Raw genomic sequence first — 19,983 nt, 5'->3', positions numbered from 1 at the left:
TTAGAATTCTTTTTTCTTATTCTGTAAAATTATCTATCTGGTAAGGAACAGAAAAATAAGCAGAGGAGGGAAATAGTTTACTATTTTCATCTTCTAGCTTGATGTTTACTAGAGCATATATGAACTAACATTCTAATAACTATTACATTAAATTATCATTTCTAAAACACACTTTTAAATCTTCCCATACTGACTGAAAAAACTAAATATTTATATATTGTGCCCAAATATACTAGGATTTAAAAAGTACAATAAAATGGGCGCATGATTGGAAGTTCCCACGTGGTACAGAGGGTTAAGGATCTGGCATTGCTACAGCTGTGGTGCAGGTAGCAACTGTGGCACAGGTTCAATCCCTGGCCCGGCAACTTCAGAATGCTGGGGGGAGGTGGGCAAAAAAATGTGTGCATGATCAACAAGAATAAATAGCTGGAGTGTTTGCTAGAAAGTGGCATACTCAGTCATTTCCCCTGGGAGAGGATGAAGAGCCACGTTCCTCGCTGCAGTCCCCTGATCCCTATACTTGATTGTTGGTTATCTTGTTGACCAGAACACTTGCCAATGGCTTTTCCACCATATTCGGCAAAATAATTCAACTGTAACCTCAACCACCAATGTGAAAAATGAAAGTTCGATAACTGGTGGATATTTTAACTTAGGATAACTTATTTTAAATGTGAGCTGAATTTAAAATGTTTTGGTTCATTTTTAAACAGATACTAAAAAACTACTGCATTCCGAAAAGTTATACATAACCCATCCATCTGCTTTCCTTTAGCAATGAGGGATAGCTCTGTTTTCAGGGGATACAAGGTGACCTATTTCTCTATAACTATATCTAACTACCCCCAGCTCAGCATAATATTTTCCAAAGAATAGGTTATTGGACAGCAGTCCTATGTGAAGTATGCTTCCAAAAAGAAATCACTGTACAGTTAAATCAGTTTTAGAAATGTCATATCCTATAGTTAGTGTTTTCTTAGAAGGTAACAATGCTACTGGTATTTTAAGGGCTTTGAGAAATACTGCCCAGGGAACAGGGGTGGTGTCAGGGCACAGAATAGGAGGAGAAAGCGAAGGAGGAGTCGCTGGAGAGAGAGGAAAAGGTGGGTGGAAGAAGAGGAAGAGAAGAAAGAGGAGAAGAAATGGGCTGGAAAAAGTTAGAAGGGGAGAATGGGGAGGAGGAAAGAGGGGAGAAGATAACAGAGCAGAGGGGAGAGGGAAGATGAAGAAAAAAAGAAATACAACTTCTCTAATTCTGTTTGGTTCACTATTTTGCCAAACTAATTTTTTCCGTAGACTCATTTTTTCAAATCAAATGTCAGCATCCTTCAGAACAAATGTTTGGTAGAAAAAGCCCCAGGTTTTTCTGGTATCTCATAAGGCAGTTCCACCAAATTTCTCACTTAAAGCAGTGGTTCTCACCTGAGAGTGATTCTGTCCCTCAAAAAAACCAATGTCTAGAGGCATTTTAATGTCACAACTCAGGGAGATATTACTGGCAACTATCTCTTAAAGGCCAGGGACAATGCCAACCATCCTACAAGGCACCTGAAGTAACTGGTACAACTACTACTAAGATTGCACTTGAAGGAAACCAATGTGGTTTGTATCAGTGTAAACAGAAACTAAAAACAAAAGAGGACCATTAGTGAAAAGCTGGTGAAATCTGAATGAAGCATCTTAGTTTAGCTAATGGTATTGTGCCAATGTTAATTTCTTAGTTTTGACAAATGTCCCATGGTTATGTAAGATGTTAACATTAGGGAAAGCTAAGAGAACTCTTTGTACTATCTTTGCAACTTCTATATAGATTAACATATTCCAAAATTAAGTTTCTTTTTTTAAAAAAAGAGGGTTGTGGAGTTCCCATCGTGGTGCAATGGAAACGAATCTGACTAGGAACCATGAGATTGCGGGTTCAATCCCTGGCCTCGCTCAGTGGATTAAGGATCCGGTGTTGCCGTAAGCTGTGGTGTAGGTCTCAGAGGTGGCTCAGATCTGGTGTTGCTGTGGCTCTGGCGTAAGCTGGCAGCAGCAACTCTGATTAGACCCCTATCCTGTGAACCTCCATAATGCTGCGGATGTGGCTCTGAAAAGACAAAAAAAGGACCAAAAAGAAAGAAAGAAAGAAAAAAAAGAGGGTTGCTGGGTATAAATTATAGTGATTTAACTGTAATTTTCATTTTCATAGTGTGAACATTCGAAAGGGCATTTCCAGTTAAGGTTCTATGGTTTCCTTGGCAAGTCCTGTCTCTGGCTCTAGAAAAAAATGTCTTCCAGTTTCTATATACCTCGAGAGACTACCATCTCTTTCTTGGATCACTATAATAAATGTACTAACCCCCTGCCTCTATCATCTATACTCCAATTCCATCCCCCATAGAATATACTAAACTCTGTGTTAAAACCTTTCAACAAGCATGCTCAATACATATAAAAGGTTTCTTTTTTGCCTAAATCTTTCAGCGTTATCTACTGAAACTACATCTTTTCTCTCTTAAGCTCTAATACGAGATTATGAACTGTCTCTGGAACACTTCATGGTGTTTCTCATGCATGCATTTCCTTTCTCAGAAATTACAATTTTCTACACTCATACATACACCACAGTAAATGCTTACTAATCCTTTAACACCCAATATTTGGGAATCGCATCATTTATAGAGCTGGCTCTAATTCTCTTCACTTTGACAAAATCAGATATTCTACCATCTTTACCACTTTGTATCTTACATCAAAATGATTACTGCACTTAGAATATTATGTTGCAATTTATTTACTCATGTCTATTGGTTCTATTCCATAATAAGCAAGGAACTATCTTTATCTTAGTACCTCCAGAAATCAATACAGCACTCTATACATTCTAAGAAATAATGTAGAAATACTTTGTAAATAGTGGTGACTTATAGTATTAATATGAGCTAAATTATGTTATCTAAACTAGTACTCTGGATTTCAAAGGTTTAAAATATCTATTTAAAACTGTTTTGACACTATAACTCCACATATTTGATCGTCCAGTGGCTTATCTTTTGAGGATCACTTGCTGATATTCAAGCTGAGTTTTATGAGTTCGATCTATAAAGGAATGTCTCAATTTTCTTTTTTTTTTTATTTTGTCTTTTTGCCTTTTCTAGGGCCACACCTGTGGCATATGGAGGTTCCCAGGCTAGGGGTCAAATCGGAGCTATAGCCCCTGCCCTACGCCAGAGCCACAGCAATGTGAGATCCAAGCCCCATCTGCAACCTACACCACAGCTCACTGCATTGCTGGATCCTTAACCCACTGAGCAAGGCCATGGATTGAACCCACAATCTCATGGTTTCTAGTTGGATTTGTTAACCACTGAGCCATGATGGGAACTCCTCAATTTTCTTAATTTATTCTTAAAGGATATGCTGGGTTAAGAAATGCCTAGAAGGAATCCGATGTTAAAATCATTTTGCTTAAAAGAAACAATAGTTAAACTCTACTGGGAATAAAGAAAAGGTCTATGAGGATTTAAAGCTATTGTTTTATAGATATACACTCAAATACATAGATAAAAATATACACCAAACCAGGACTATTTGTTTTTTAAATTTTACACTTCCAGAGAAAAATGTTACCTATTCAGTGCTGCTTGTACAGTATATGCAATTAGGCACGTAATGAACACAGGCTTTTAATGATATTAAAGAGCAAGTAAGGAAGGCCCCTGTCGAGAATACTAGGCTTCTGTTTTACAGGAGCCAAGTCTCAATATTTCTCTGGGAAGTGAGGGTAGCTACCCTGCTATAAAATAGGTTTCTGAACTTGATTATATCCTGGTCATCTATTCAGTAAATTCATAGGGTTAGTCTCATTTCCTGGAGGGGAAACTTATTAATGGTCAAAACCACATTAGTTCAATTTCTCCAATCTTTCGTCTAAATTAGTTATATAGGCTGTAATGGCAACAAGATAGAAGGGAGAAAGTTATTAAGAACAGTATATATTTTTTGGGGGGGGTTGTATCAGGTTCAAATAAAGAAGCTCTTTCTTTGCCTTTTGTAAAATCATTCAGTAATGAGAGTTTCTGTTGTGGCGCAGTGGTTGACAAATCCAACTAGGAACCATGAGGTTTCGGGTTCGGTCCCTGGCCTTACTCAGTGGGTTAAGGATCCGGCGTTGCCGTGAGCTGTGGTGTAGGTGGCAGACTCGGCTTGGATCCCTCGTTGCTGTGGCTCTGGCATAGACTGGCAGCTACGGCTCCGATTAGACCCCTAGCCCGGGAACCTCCATATGCCGCAGAAGCGGCTCAAGAAATGGCAAAAAAAAAAAAAAGACCAAAAAATAAATAAATAAAATAAAATAAAAATAAAATAAAATCATTCAGTAATAAGAATTCAAGAAATCATGTTCTCTTTGAGACTAAATTTTCCCTTTCCGGACTAATATGTATATCAAAAAGACTGCTGGCCAGGTATCTGCAGAGTCAGGTGTAAATCTCAGTGCCAATAATGAATAGCTAGATAACCTAAAGAAGTCATTTATCCAGCACTCCCTTTTCTCATTAGTAAAAACAGTGGGCTAAGTGACAAGTCCTTTTGGTCTCTTCCAGCTCTAACACCCACAAGGCTAATAATCATTATCTCATACTCCAAATTTGGCTGAGTCTAGACTTTAATTAGGAAGAATCCCTGCAGAAGAGAAAAGCTAGAGAAAGAGAGGAGTAATTACTGTTCTATATTATACTACATCATCCTTTGCTCTTGTATGACTTTCATCAACTACACCAGTTACAGAATAAAATCATCTATTTAAACCAGTACTCCTGTATCAGATCACACAACTCCAAATGACCACAGCTTCACTGAAAAAAACAAGCAAAAAACAAAATGAAAAAAACCCCAAACCCCTAATTTTGTCTGTTCACTATGTTTTCTGGGCTATTTTGCTCTTTGTATTCTTAGAGTAAAATAAAAGTACCCTCTTTTTTTTAAAAAAAAAAAAAACCATCAATCTATACACAAAACAATTTGTAGACTTTTCTGTATGTACTCTATGCTTCAATCAAAAAAAGTTTACTTTAGAAAAAGGATACTCAAGATATAGTCAATATACATGTTTCCTGAAATCTAAAAGTGCAATCTTGTAAGGCATAATCTCAAACTGGCTTTCTTGTAGCGTGTCTCCAAGTTAAGGTTAAAGGGAGTTCCCATCATGGCGCAGTGGAAACAAATCCAACTAGGAACCATAAGATTGCGGGTTTGGTCCCTGGCCTCGCTCAGTGGGTTAAGGATCCAGCGTTGCTGTGAGCTGTGGTGTAGGTGGCAGACTTGGCTTGGATCCCACATTGCTGTGGCTGTGGCGTAGGCTGGTGGCTGTAGCTCCGACTAGACCCTTAGCCTGGGAACCTCCATTAAAAAAAAAAAAAAGTTAAGGTTAAACACTGTGTTACTATGGAGTTGTGCTATTTTGCCCCAAATCTCAGCAAAAATGGATACAAACCCCAAAGGAATTCTGCATTCTGGCAACAAGACTAAACATTTTGCTGCTTAACCTGTGTGGGAAAGCTCTTGCCTAAGTAACCCAGAAAGTCAAATTCCAGTTTAGTTTAGTGTTAGTTTTTTTGGTTTTGCTTTGTTTTGGAGGAGGGGGTGAGGTGCTAGAAGTTTATTTGGTCAGCTTTTCTGGCAAGGAAGTAGAAAAGCCAAGTCAAAAGTCATGTGACCCATGAGCATACTGTCACAGAAAGAACTAGGACTTCCTCTGTCAGTAACCTGAAATGAGACTGTGAAGTAAATATTCATTGTGAAACTCTCTTAAACACCTTATTTGTAAAATGGAAATAATACTCATTATAGAGTAATACTGCTAACAGCATTTTTTTTTCTCTTTTTAAATGGGTGCACCTGCAGCATATGGAAGTTCCAAGGCTAGGGGTTGAACTGGAGCTGCGACTGAGGTGGGCACTACAGCCATGGCAACACCGGATCTGAGCCGCATCTGCAACCTACAGAGCAGCTTGAAGCAATGCCAGCAATGCTAGATCCTTAACTCACAGAGCAAGGCCAGGGATGGAACCTGCATCCTCACAGAGACTATGCTAGGTCCTTAACCTGCTGAACTACAATGGGAACTCTGCTAACAGCATTTTGAAAAGATCGAATAAGGCACTAATCTGACAGTCTTTTAAAAAGTTATTAGTAATTACAGCAATAGAGTAGTAATAGCAGTTACCATTTATTGAGGATTTATTATGTCCCAATCACTGTTCTTTTTTTTTGGCCACCCCAATGCATATGGAATTCAGATCTGAGCAACAGTTGCGACCTAGGCAGCAACAACAGCAATGCTGGAAGCTTTAACTCACTGTGCCAGGCCTAGGATGGAACCTGCGTCCTGGCACTGCAGAGACGCTGTTGATCCCTTTGCACCACAGCAGGAACTCCTCTAATCACTGTTCTTAAAATTTTACTTGTATTTACTGATTACTCTCATAGCTATCACATAATGTACCTATTACTATTATCCTTATTTTATAGGTGAGGAAATAAAACACAGTTTTAAGTAATTTGCCATTAAGTCACAAAGTTAGTAAGTGATGGAGTCATGGCTCAAGCAACCACACTCTGACTCCAGAAATCAAGCTCTAAACCACCAACTACACTATTGTTTCTGGGGCAAAACAACCATGCTTATTTCACTACACCAAGTGTGCCATGTAAATGGATGGGACTACCCTGAAATAATAGGTTAGGCTTTGGAAGGTCCCATACTTCTAAAAGTATGATCATGTTTGAGAAAAAAATCAGTTCAGGGTCCCTGGAGAAACACAAAAACTCTTAAAAAGAAGAAGAAGAAGAAGAAGAAGAAGAAGAAGAAAAAAAGACCTCTTTGCCCCTAGGGGGCAGAAAACTTGGTAAAGCTCTTCCCAAATGAGTTTATGTAGGGTCATTTTGTTAGGACCAGAAGAGTAAATCAAACCGTTCTTGAAGTGATGATTTTAACATGTTGGCAGCAATCAATTATTTGCATCATGAGCTTAAAAGATTTTAAGAAATTTCTTTCAGCTGATAGTTACTATGCTGGGTCTGTCAATAAAATAAAAACTGATGCAGGAACTGTAGTTAGGTTGTTGTCTGAATCACTCACCATTAAAGTAGTTTTAAGTTGGCTATTAAAGAACCCATTTAAAATGTTTAACAGTCACTGACCTGGGGGTAGTGCCTGTCCCTAAGTGAACTAAAGTTTCCATTAATCCCACCCTTCGACCTCAGTGAAGGTGGGCAATCAAAGCTGTCCAAGACTGGTTAGAATCAAGAAGAGTTGGTCCGGTTGGCTTTTCACAAGCTGGAAAGAAGAGAGGGCAGAAATGCCCAGTCTTTTCCATATGCTGTGCCTGCATCAGAAGAGAAGTGTTTTGTATTTGCCTCATGCATAGAATGGGAGCTGCAGTAAGTTACATCCTTATCTATCCTACAGTATATGGGAACCAAACAGAAGAGTTTTTAAACAATATCTAAGAAATCATTCTCCAATCCTTTCCTTTTGGAAGCAACCTTGAAAACAACTAGGTCACAGTATTCAACTCATAACTACAGAGAAGTGAATGGAAATATAAGACTTGACCCTGAGGTCACCTCCTATGGAATATGATCTGGGGAACTTGACTTGGTCCTGCCAAACCAAAACAAGAAGTGTAATTCACAGTCTTTCTAAGTTCACTTCAGGACCTGGGAAAATAAGAAGTTAGGGAAATAATTATAATTCCCAGTCCTTTGGACACAATGAAGGGAAGGGATGATGCAATACCTTGAGGTTAGAAGCACAAAAGAAAAAAAGGTTCTATTAAAAATGGCAGATATACTTTCTAAATTCACCCAAGACTAGAAGAAAGGAGCAACAGAATGGTGTATGTAGATCTCTAGTCTACCACAGGAAGACTAACCATAAAAGTCAGTTTTTACTTGCCAACTTCTTCACTGAAGCTACATCCAGAATTCCAACAATAACAGTCAAATCATGGACTATGATATTGGTTAAAGAATGAACATAAAGAGGCCATAAAGAAAAATTCCATTCATATGAAAATATCCTACTTTCAAAGCATGAAGAAAACTATAAAACACGGTATTAGAGCTAACTTTATTTTGTTAAATATATTAGGTGATTAACTGCTTTTCATAAGGGAAACAAACAATGTACCTGAGATAGCTTCCAAAATAAGCAACAATATTTGGGTGTTTACAGTCTTTCATCATAATAATTTCTTGCTGCACAACTGCAAAGTCTTCTCCTAGAATATAAGAAAATAAGCATGTTGAATATTTAATAGGTAAATTTCAAAATGTTGACTTGTTTCAAAACATAATAAGTAACTTTGATATTGCTTCTAATGACAATTTCAGTTCTTGCTTGATAGAAAGAAAGTACAGTGATTAAAAGCATGAACTCTGGTCCCAGACTATGTGGATGAAAATCCCAACTCTGTCCCTTACTAAGCTGTGAGAACTTGGGCAAGTTACTTGACCTCTCTGTGCCAATTTTTTTCCTCTGTAAAATGAGGATAAAAATAATAACCTATATCATAGGGCTGTTGGAAGGGTTAAGTGGGCTAAATGTATGTAAAATGCTTAGAATAGTATCTGACACAGAGTAAGCACTAGATAAGCATTTGCTACTATTACTATTATACCTTGGATGTAATCATCGTATTTCACTAGAAAACATACATTTTCCCCCTTTATTAGCAAATAACATTTAATATAATTTTGCACAAAGAAGTAATTCTTTTTAAAGTTAGGCCAGGAACCCTTATACACTGGGAATATCAAGTCTACCTCCATAGCTCTCTCTGTAGAGCTGAGCGGTCTACACTCTAGTAGTTGTCCTACATATGCAGGCCTATCCTATATTTTAGTGCCCTGTTCCAGCTGTTTTGGGATGCAAAATGGGATTATATTTAAGCCTAGTCAAACTATTTAGCAAATAATCTCTCACCTTCTTCTCTCTCCCTGCCCAAATTCTTCAAAATAAGATCTGGCAATCTTGGAGTTCCCGTCATGGTGCAGTGGTTGGCGAATCCGACTAGGAACCATGAGGTTGCGGGTTCGGTCCCTGCCCTTGCTCAGTGGGTTAACGATCCAGCATTGCCGTGAGCTGTGGTGTGGGTTGCAGACACGGCTCGGATCCTGCGTTGCTGTGGCTCTGGCGTAGGCCGGTGGCTGCAGCTCCGATTTGACCCCTAGCCTGGGAACCTCCATGTGCCACGGGAGCAGCCCAAAGAAATAGCAAAAAGACGAAAAAAAAAAAAAAATCTGGCAATCTTATAACAGTATCAGATGCTGACTCCTGAATGAACACTTGTCATAGAGAGAAACAGAACTGCCATGAATGCAAATGTGGTAAACCAAAGACTACGCAGAAAGAAAACATGTGGAAGTACTTGCATTTAAATCAAAGTAGCTTTGTACTACTAATTCAGTTTTTAAAGCATCATATACTATGAATAGTCTGACTAAATGTATATTAGTGGCAAAGTTAAAAACAGGTTTCCCAAACTAAAGCTCAAATCATAAATATGAGGTTGTTATGGCCAAGCCCTGACATTTCCGGCCCTGGTATTTTCCTATTATAAATGTAACTGAGACTTGAAGGAGCCTAACCATGAGCCATTTGAGCCCAATATCAAAACCCACTTTACTGTCCCAGTTACAAGAGAAGAAATAGTAGAGAAGAGAGAGTATGTCAGATTCAGAATTTCTGCAATGAAATGAATACAAAATCAAAGATCTCCAAAGGGAGAATAGGACATTTTTATGCTCTCAAAATTTCAAAAGAAAATCACTGAACTAAGATTTTCTTCTGGGTTCACTTCCCACCAGTAAGAATTCCTGATTTTCAGTATATTAAGAAAAATCCAAGAAAAATAATAAAACCATAATAAAGATAATACAGCCAATTTTCAGGGTTGTACCAAACACTTCGGGGTTACATGAGATCAAAGTTGATATAGTCACAGTGAACTCTAGGATTTCAATTTAATGGTTAGAGGACAGCAACTCTCTGGGGGCAGCCCTTAAGCTGTTAGTCATCACACAACCTCCAAGGGAGCCAGCTTTAGAACAATGCTGATCTGCAGAAAACACTGAGAAGAAAAAGGAAAAGGGGGAAGGAGGAAGGCATGTGATGATGCAATTGAATTACTACAGGAAGCCCATCTGCCTTGGTGGTAATTTTCAGATATGCCAGTTCATGACCAATACATTCCCTGCATTGTTTAAGCCACCTTGAATTGTGTTTTTTGTTACACCTGTCAGCATCTCTGCATCAGTGTCCTCACTGGAATGTTACTTCCTCTAGGACAGAATGATACCTTTGCCATTTTTGTATCCCTAGCACCTAATGCAATCATTAAAGCTGTTGCCCGAATGAATCTATGACAGCACATAATTCCTTCTCATAATGATTCTAAATTAGGAGCAGCATCTGCTTTTGGTGTAAGTTATTAGTATGTTTTACATAATTCTTTGTTTCCTATTCCTGTGCTTTTTACTAAAACCTATGAGTTGCTTTAAGCCTTCAAACTACCTCTTTCCTAGGAAATGCTATTGATCCGAAGTGCATCCTTTTATCCTATTAAACTATCTCCATATGATAAATGCAATGGCCAAATTAAGTTCAATATTTTTGTGCAGAAAAAAATCCAAAGGGGGGGAAATTCACAACTTGATTTTTAAAGGTAACTAAAAAAGGTAGATTTGGGTAGGGAAAAACAAAACAAAACAAAACAGTCTAATGCATTAATAATCCAAAAGAGCCTAATAGATTTAAAGGATTTTCTTCAAAGTTCAAGAGAAATACATTCTAAAGAATAAATTAACAGGCACCTTCCCCCAAATCCTAGAACACCTAATTGGACAATGCAGAGCATGATGATTAGACTAGATAATCTCTCAAAATTCTTTCTAATTCTAAGACTCTAGGATTTTTTGGATAAAATTTTTAGACATTAAAGTTAAGAATACATCTTCCAGAAGATGGCAAAAAAAACCAACCAAACAAACAAAAAAACCCACAACTGACTGAGAAAAATAGGCAAGCCTACAAGTAAAGATCATGAATACATCAAGTAAACAGGCAGAAAAATACAAAACTAATACTGGCAAAATTCTCAGATAAACATGACACACATTAAGTGTTCAATAAAAGTTAACTACTTGTAGTTGGTTGAATAATGACCCCAGAGATAGTCAGGTCCTAACCTCTAAAACCTGTGAATGTTATGATATACAGCAAAAGGGGGTTTGTGGGTGTGATTAAATTAAGGATACTTTGATGGAGAGCTTATCAATTTTCTGGGTAGGTCCTAAATGTAAATCACAAGTGTTCTTATAAGAGGCGGCAGAGGGAGAGTTGATTATAAGAAGGCAATGAGCAAGAAGCTATGCTGCTGGCTTTAAAGATGAAGAGGCCAACAATGAGATAATGTAAGGAATGCAGCTCAAAAAGCTAGAAAAAAGCCAACCACCCAATGGAAAAATGGGCAAAAGACCTAAATAGACATTTCTCCAAGGAAGACATACAGATGGCCAACAAGCACATGAACAAATGCTCAACATCCCTGATTATTAGAGAAATGCAAATCAAAACCACCATGAGATACCACCTCACACCAGTCAGAATGGCCATCATTAATAAGTCCACAAATAACAAATGCTGGAGGGGTGTGGAGAAAAGGGAACCCTCCTGCACTGTTGGTGGGAATGTAAGCTGCTACAGCCACTATGGAAAACAGTATGGAGATACCTTAGAAATCTATACAGAGAACTACCACATGATCTAGCAAGCCCACTCTTGGGCATATATCTGGACAAAACTTTCCTTAAAAAAGACACATGCACCCGCATGTTCATTGCAGCTCTATTCACAATAGCCAAGATAAGGAAACAACCCAAATGTCCATCAACAGATGATTGGATTAGGAAGATGTGGTATATATACACAATGGAATACGACTTAGCCATAAAAAAGAACGAAATAATGCCATTTGCAGCAACACGGATGGAACTAGAGACTCTCATGCTGAGTGAAGTAAGTCAGAAAGAGAAAGACGAATACCATATGGTATCACTCATATCTGGTATCTAATATACAGCACAAATGAACCTTTCCACAGAAAAGAAAATCATGGACTCAGAGAATAGAATTGTGGCTGCCCGGAGGAGAGAGGGAGGGAGTGGGAGGAACTGGGAGCTTGGGGTTAACGGATGAAAACTATTGCTCTTGGAATGGATTAACAATGAGATCCTGCTGTGTTGCACTGAGAACTATGTCTAGATACTTACATTGCAACACAACAATGGGAGGAAAAATTATGTATACATGTATGTGTAACCTGGTCCCCATGCTGTACAGTGGAAAAAAAATAAAAAATAATAAAAAAATTTAAAAAGCTAGAAACGGCAAGGAGATAGACTCTTCCTTTATAGAGCATCCAGAGGAAGTACAGCCCTGCTAACACTTTGATCTTGAACTGATGAAACTCACTTTGGACTCTTAAATTCCACAACTTTAAGAGAATAAATGTGTTACTGTTTCTACAACCAGGTTTGTGGTACCTTATTACAGTACCCATAAGAAACAGATGATTACTTCAACATTATCACTGTGGCAGAGCTAGCTAGCCTTTCACAAGTAATCTGTGTTCTCCCTTCCAGTGTGGAAGTTATTAGTGGGAGGCAATTATCCAGTCAAAAGACAACATTTCCCAGTCAATGTGATGTGCCCAAGAAACTAGTTCTCTTGAGTAGAAAGTGAGCAAAAATAATGTGTTCTTTTCCTACTCTTTCTTCCCCCATCAACAGGCTACACAAGCCTGTGAGGCCCCAGAAAAATGGAAGATGTCTGGATCTTGAGTCATCAAAATAAAGAAATCACCTAGAAACATGAACATCTGTACTAAATTACTATATAAATTTGAAATAAAATTTTATTACGTTAAGCCGCTGATATGTTCTAGTTTAGTTATTACTGTAGTTAGCATTATCCTAAACTGAAGCAATTATTACCATCCATTAATGAAAAAGGTTGTCTAAACCATAACAGGTGCTTCGCAAATGCTTTATGGGATTAACAAATAAGAGACTCTGTCCTTCTTATAAACAGAGCAGAGATATAATGAACAAGGTTAAAGGCACTTTTATTTTCTTTATTTCTATACAATTTACTTTATATAAAACGCTTTCCCATAAAAAGCTACATTTAGCCAAATACGTAAGAGCAAAAGAGAAGACTTGAATGTTATGGGATGGGTCTCTTCCTAAAACTACAATAAAACACAGAATCCCTAATACTCCCTTGCCTTTCAGATACGAACTGACGATCACTGTATTTTCAACATTTCATACAATTCTTTATTTTTTTTCTTTGACAAAAATAATACATGATCTTTTTGTTTTGGGCTGCACTTACAGCATGTGGAAGTTCCTGGGCCAGGGACTGAACCTGTGCTGCAGTTGCAACCTGTGCCACAGTTGTGCCAACACCAGATCCTTAACCCGTGGTGCCACAAGGGAACTTCCAATAATACATAATTGTTAGATCAAATGGATATCCAACTGACTGCCCTTTTGGTATGCATAATTATTTTCACTAGTGTCAACTGTATTAAATATTTAAGACCTACTCTTCCTATCATTAACATAAGCACTCTGACTTAATAAAACCATCCACTTATATTTTCTTAAAAAAAAGCAGAAAATTCAATAAAGCAAATAATAATTATACAAATACTGTAGTGATAAATATGGTGAAGCTGTCAACACAGAACCATTGGCTGGGAGGCAGCATTACAATTTCGGTTTAAAAGTTATCTACGTCCAAGTAACTATATGAAGGCAGTTGATGTGTAAGAAAAACAAACAGGGAAAATATAAAGAGTATCCATATTGGGAGGTGAACCAACAGACAAGTATGCTCATGTCTTTAGAGAACTAAGTCTTGGTCTACTTATAAACTGTGTATCTTCTTTTTCCCTAGTTCTTTCTCCTATGAAGTGAATGAGCTTACAGGTCACCCTCAATTACTTTTTATTTTATTTGTTTCTTCTTTCTTTATTTTATTTATTTATTTATTTTTTTGCTTTTTAGGGCTGAACCTGCGGCATATGCAAATTCCCAGGCTAGGGGTCGAATTGCAACTGTAGCTGCTGGCCTTTGCCAGAGCCACAGCAACTCAGGATCCGAGCCGTGTCTGTGACCTACACCACAGCTCATGACAACACCAGATCCTTATCCCACTGAGCGAGGCCAGGGATCGAACCTGCATCTCCATGGATGGTAGTTGGATTCATTTCCACTGTGCTACAATGGGAACTCCCTGTTTCTTATTTCAAATCTCTCTCTCTCTCTTTTAAGGTCCCATTTGTTTATTTATGCTCTCATTTCTTTTTTTTGGTCGCACCTGCGGCACGCAGAAGTTACCAGGTCAGGGATTGAACCTGTGCCACAGCGGTGACCCACACTACACAACTCTTTTTTTTTTTTTTTAATTTTCCTTTTGTCATCTTTATTTTTCTCTTCTAAATGATTAACATGTTCATGACTCTGAGAAGCTGACGTGGTTTCCCAGAAGTGTGTTAACAAATGTCATGATAATGAAATAATTCTTTGTTGTATCAAAAGTTATTTAACATGGTAACTAACAGAGATTAGAATTTAAAATACTTTTAATTATAATTTTTAATCTGTTTAAAAGCAAGTTAAGTTGTTATATATCTGATTTCATTTAGCTTTTAAGTCTGTAAAGTGATGTGTGTGTGTAATTGTGTGCATTATTTGTGAAAATATCTAATGCTTTCATTTGGGTAGAGATAAACAGTTATTCTCAGAAAGTTCTCTGTTGAGAAGATATTCAATAACCATCATACACTCAGCAACTACTATGATATAAAAGAGAACATACTAGAGACAATGGGTAGAGTTCCAGAAATGAACAAGACTTTCCTCGACTTTAAGAGACTCACAGGAGACGTAAAATGTGTGCAATCACAACTATAATACCTTAAAGTCAAACCTTAAATAACTCCCTTATTTCTATAACATTAAATCTATACTTTGATGCTGAACTCACCATATCTAACACAAGTATCATGATTATGGATATGTATTTTGGAATCAAAATACTGAACTACGAAACTTGGTTTCACAACTTTCTGGTTGTATGATCTTGGGCAAATTCATTCATATTTCCTCTTTCTCTCAGTTCACATTCCTCATTATGAGATGGAGACAACAGTGCCTCCCTCTTCAGAATTAAAGAATATTTGTTATGTATTTAGAACAAGGCATCATACACAATCATTCAATAATAACTACCTCTATTATTATTGGCCAGTATGATTTGTTTTCCATAATCTATGCCATTTCTCCTACTATTCTTCCCTCTATTCTGCTTCAGTCACACTGGCCTCCAGGCTCCTCTGTGAATAGCATACATAGCTCCTGACTCAGAGCCTTTGCACTTTCTATCCAGCTACCTGAAGTGTTCCTTTCCTCCCAGCTAGCTTGCTTTCTCACTTCCTCTAGGGCACTGTTCAACTGTTGCCTTTAGGATGAGACCTCTGATATCCCTGCATAAAATAGCAATCCACAACCACAACCCCACGACATCCTTACTTTGCTTTATTTTCCTCCACAGCACTTATCACATCTAATATATTGTTACCTATTCACTGTGTCTCCCAATACATAAAAGCTGGTATTCAATCTGAAGTTAATGAATTACTCTAAAGGTACTAAGCGATTGACACCCACAAGTGAAAAAAATAAGGTGGCATAAACAGTAGAAATATAAGATTCTTGCTATACGATTGTGTTCCTAAAAAACAAGCGAACAAAAATCAACTGAAAAAACAAACAACTTTTTTTAGAAAAATCCTCAAGTTAACAAGTTAGAATAAATAAATCAAATTAAATTATGTACCTAAGGATAAGCTTTAAAACACGCAGACCATAAATAAAGTATTTTGGAAGTTAAAAGACCGGGGGGAGGGGGGAAGGAAAGACAATTCACTTTATAAGCAGAATTTACTATGCTAAGGATGACAATTTTTTTCATGAATCAATGTCTGAATTAATGTAATTCCAATCAAAATACTAATTGAATCTTTTTTCAAAAATAAAAAAATGATCATTTAATACCCCTGAAAAAATAAACATGAGGAAACAGTTTTGTAACAGGTACTATTTTAAAATAATGCTCTAAAATAAGTGCTCTTATTTAGGAATTGATATGCCCAGAAGACTGCTCATCGTTTTAATTCTTTTATCTCCCTGGGGTCATGGTCAATGTCCTATAGCCAGAGAGACAAGGAAAAAAATAGAAACATTCAAATCAGAAAAGAGGAAGTAAAATTATTATCTCTGCTTGCAGATGACAAGATCTTTTATGTAGAAAACTTATTCTACAAGAATAAAACTGTTAGAATAAACAAATTCAGCAAAGTTGCAGGATACAAAATCAACATACAGAAATCAGTTATGTTTACACACCCAAGCAATGAACAGTAAGGAAAGAAAATTAAGAAAACCTCAATTACAATCTCATAAAAAAGAAGAAAATAGTTAGAAATAAAGTTAAGAAGCTGAAAGACTTGTACACCTAAAGCTACAAGGTATTATTGAAATAACGAAGACATAAATGAATGGAAAGACATGCCATGTTCACAGATTAGAAGACTTAATATTGTTAAAGTTTCCATATTACCCAAAGTGATCTACAAATTCAATGGAATCCCCATAAAAAAAATGAACAAGACTTTTTCTTTGACTTTAAGAGACTTAAGGAGACATGAAATGTGCACAATCACAACTATAAAGCCTTAAAGTCAAACCTTAAATAACTCCTTTATTTTATATAGAAATAGGAAAAAAAAAAAAGAGAGAGAGAAACACCCTAAAAGTCACATGGAAACACAAAGAAGCCCGAATATCCAAAACAATCTTGAAAAAGAAGAACAAAACCAGAGGCTTCACACTCCTTGATTTCAAAGCATAGTACAAAGCTACAGTAATAAAAACCTTATGGCACTGGCATAAAGAAAGGCATAGAGACCAATGGAACATGATGGAGAGACCAGAAATAAACCCACACACATATGGTCAACAAAGATGCCAAGACTACAGAATGAAGAAAGAATAGTCTCTTTAATAATTGGTGATGGGAACACTGGATATCCACATACAGAAAAATAAAACTTGACCCTTCTCTTAAACCATGTTAAAAAATCAACTCAAAATGGATTAAAGACTTAAACTCAAGATCAGAAACTATAAAGCTCCTAAAATAAAACATAAGAGGAAAAGTTCACTAACACTGGTCTTGGCAATGACTTCTTGGACATGACATGAAAAGAATAAGTAACAAAAGCAAAAATAAACAAGTAGGTCTACATTAAACTAGAAAGCTTCTGCAGAGAAAAAAGGCAACCTAAAGAATATGAGAAAAAACTGTAAATCAACTACGATGAAAAAAATTTTTTTAAATGAAAGAGAAAAAAAGAATAAGAGAAAAAATTTGCAAACCATGCATCTGATAAAGGGTTAATATCTAAAATATATACATAACTCATAACTCAATAGCAAAAATCCCCCCCCCAAAACAAACAAAAACAAAACCCTTATTTAAAAATGGGCAAAGGGCTTGAATAGACATTTCTCCAAGGAAGACATTACAAATGCCCCAGAGGTACATGAAAAGTTGTTTAAAATCATTAATCAGAAAGGAAATGCAAATCAAAGCCACAATGAGGTATCAATTTATACTATTAGGATGGCCAATATAAAAAATTTAAAAAATAGCAAGTATAAAGATGTGAAGAAACTGAACACTTGGAGGGAACGTAAAATGATGCAGCTGCTATGGAAAACAGAATGTAGGTTCCTCAAAAAATTAAAAATAGAACCATCATACGATCTAGCAATAACACTTCTGAGTATTTATCCAAAAGAACTGAAATCAGGATTTCGAAGATATAGTTGTACTCCCATATTCAGTGCAGCATTATTCACAACAGGCAAGAGGTAGAAACAATCCTTAAGTCCATTGATGGATGATCGGACAAAGAAAACATGGGGGGTGTGTGTGTGCGTGTGTGTATATACACATAACGGAACATCATTCAATTAATACCACACAGAAATGCAAAGGAAGTTTCTAATAATCCTACTGATTTCTCAATATTTCAACTATGGAAAAATTACAATATTTATATTTCTAAGTATTGAAAATAAAAAGGACTCTTCAAATATTTCATCTGATGAAAATAACTGACAAAGAGAAAAACCACAGGCCCAAAATGGCATCACCTGTGCTAAGGCCCATGCTACCAAACCTACATTTAATACCTAACCTAAAAGCAGTTTCAATCTTCACCAGCAATGTAATCTTAAGGAACCAGTTTGGAATTTCCTGGTCAGCGTCAAGGAGGTCAAGGAGGTAATCTGCTACATGGGCCCTCTCCATCCTCTCTGATGAAGAAAAGGCAATATGTATGAAAAAAACCCTTGCCATTCCCTTTCCCCCCAAAAAGGTGTCTTGGCCTGAGAATAATCCTTCCTTTTCTTTCACTAAAGGTCCTGTGCCTCACCCTTCTTCCAATAAAAACCTTCCATTCTGTACAACCTCTAGAGTGCTGTGCCAGTTGCTAGACTGGATGCTGCCTGATTCATGAATTGTTGAAAAAAGCCAATTAGATTTTCAAATTTACCCAGGCTGCAGCAGTGACAACATCAGATCCTTAACCCACTGTGCCACAAGAGAACTCCCTGAATTTTGTTTTCTAACATAACCTGTGGCCCATTTCATTAAAGCCTTTTAGTAAGTGTTCATGATTAATGATGCTTAAGTATCACTTATATTTGCATAAATTGTTATGAATCAACTTTGAACCTGGGTTCAACAGAATCAATCAGAGATTCCCTTAATGAGGAGCTCCTGTCATGCCTCAGTGGTTAACAAACCCCATTAGTATCCATGAGGATGCGGGTTGGATCCCTGGCCTCATTGAGCAGGTTAAGGATCCGGCATTGCAGTGAGCTGTGGTGTAGGTCACAGACATGGTTCGGATCCCGCCTTGCTTGTGGCTGTGGTGTAGGCAGGCAGCTGTATCTCTGATTCGATCCCTAGCCTGGGAACCTCCATATGCCACGGCTGAGGCCTTAGAAAGCAAAAAAAAAAAAAAAGAAAGCAAAAAAAAAAAGAAAGAAAGAAAAAAAAGAAAAAGAAATTCTCTTAATGAAACTAAATGGTAAAAGATCAAAATATCCAGCTTCGTATACCCCAAACAGTTTTATCAGATGATTAGGCTTAGTTTTGATTTAAAGTAAACATGATCCCCCCTCTCAAGAGTCCTACTCTAATGCAGTGTTTATAAACCTTGTTTTCCTAATGGCCTCTCCTCATGAAAGTTTAATGCCACAGATATTCTCTAAATCTGTTTATGTACTATATGTATATTTGTGCCTCATGCATTAAGATTTTTTTTCACCCTCAAAGAACCAAATTCCACTGCCTTCTCATATTAAAGGAATATTTGAGAAAGCATCCCCAAACGGGAACAGATGGGTCTCCAGGTAGTGACGGAAGAATGGCTTAATCCTAGAGTCCAGACTAGCCTGTCAGGTCCCCTTTTCTCTTACTTGAAATCAGCTCTTCTACTGAGAGCTAGGTTTACCCGTGAAGCTCTAATGGAAGATCCAAACTAAGGCAGGTATCATAACTCAGAAGGGAATTCCCCATAGAGTCCTCTTGATTCTATCCTTTCTACTCTATTAAAAATTATGGCAGCACAATTAGAATCTCTCCATGTAGGCTCAAAAATGTTTCTGGAGTAAGAACAGAAAAGGGAAATTAATAAGCATGGCATCGATTTTAAACCAAGTGAAAAATACACAGGTAAAACCATCTTCACCAGGCTTACCAAAGAGAACCACAGTCTATTGTTGAGG

At 37.1% G+C, this 19,983-nt stretch overlaps 1 protein-coding gene across 13 annotated transcripts in view; it reads right to left on the bottom strand.

Annotated features, from left to right (window-relative positions):
* The window catches only part of MAP4K3 (mitogen-activated protein kinase kinase kinase kinase 3), a 197,662-nt gene that overhangs the window by 89,159 nt on the left and 88,520 nt on the right, over nucleotides 1-19,983 (bottom strand). For 8 of the 13 annotated variants that reach the window (XR_014842159.1, XR_014842158.1, XR_014842154.1 and 5 more), the window contains one exon: nucleotides 8,180-8,270. The exons of the other annotated variants lie outside the window; for them this stretch is intronic. Coding sequence is in view for 3 of the 8 variants with exons in the window: in XM_021088336.2 (XP_020943995.1) it covers nucleotides 8,180-8,270 (91 nt within the window). In the remaining 5 variants the exon portion in view is untranslated. The remainder of the gene's footprint in view (nucleotides 1-8,179; nucleotides 8,271-19,983) is intronic. 13 annotated transcript variants of the gene reach the window in all.

Source organism: Sus scrofa, chromosome 3, assembly GCF_054392235.1.
Source record: "Sus scrofa isolate SSC_HxYL_T2T_F1_AM1 chromosome 3, Sscrofa_HxYL_maternal_Yorkshire_Landrace_v2.0, whole genome shotgun sequence".
In the NCBI taxonomy this organism is placed as follows: Eukaryota; Metazoa; Chordata; class Mammalia; order Artiodactyla; family Suidae; genus Sus; species Sus scrofa.
Note: the sequence above shows the minus strand (reverse complement) of the source record. Positions and strands in the feature narration are given on the sequence as shown.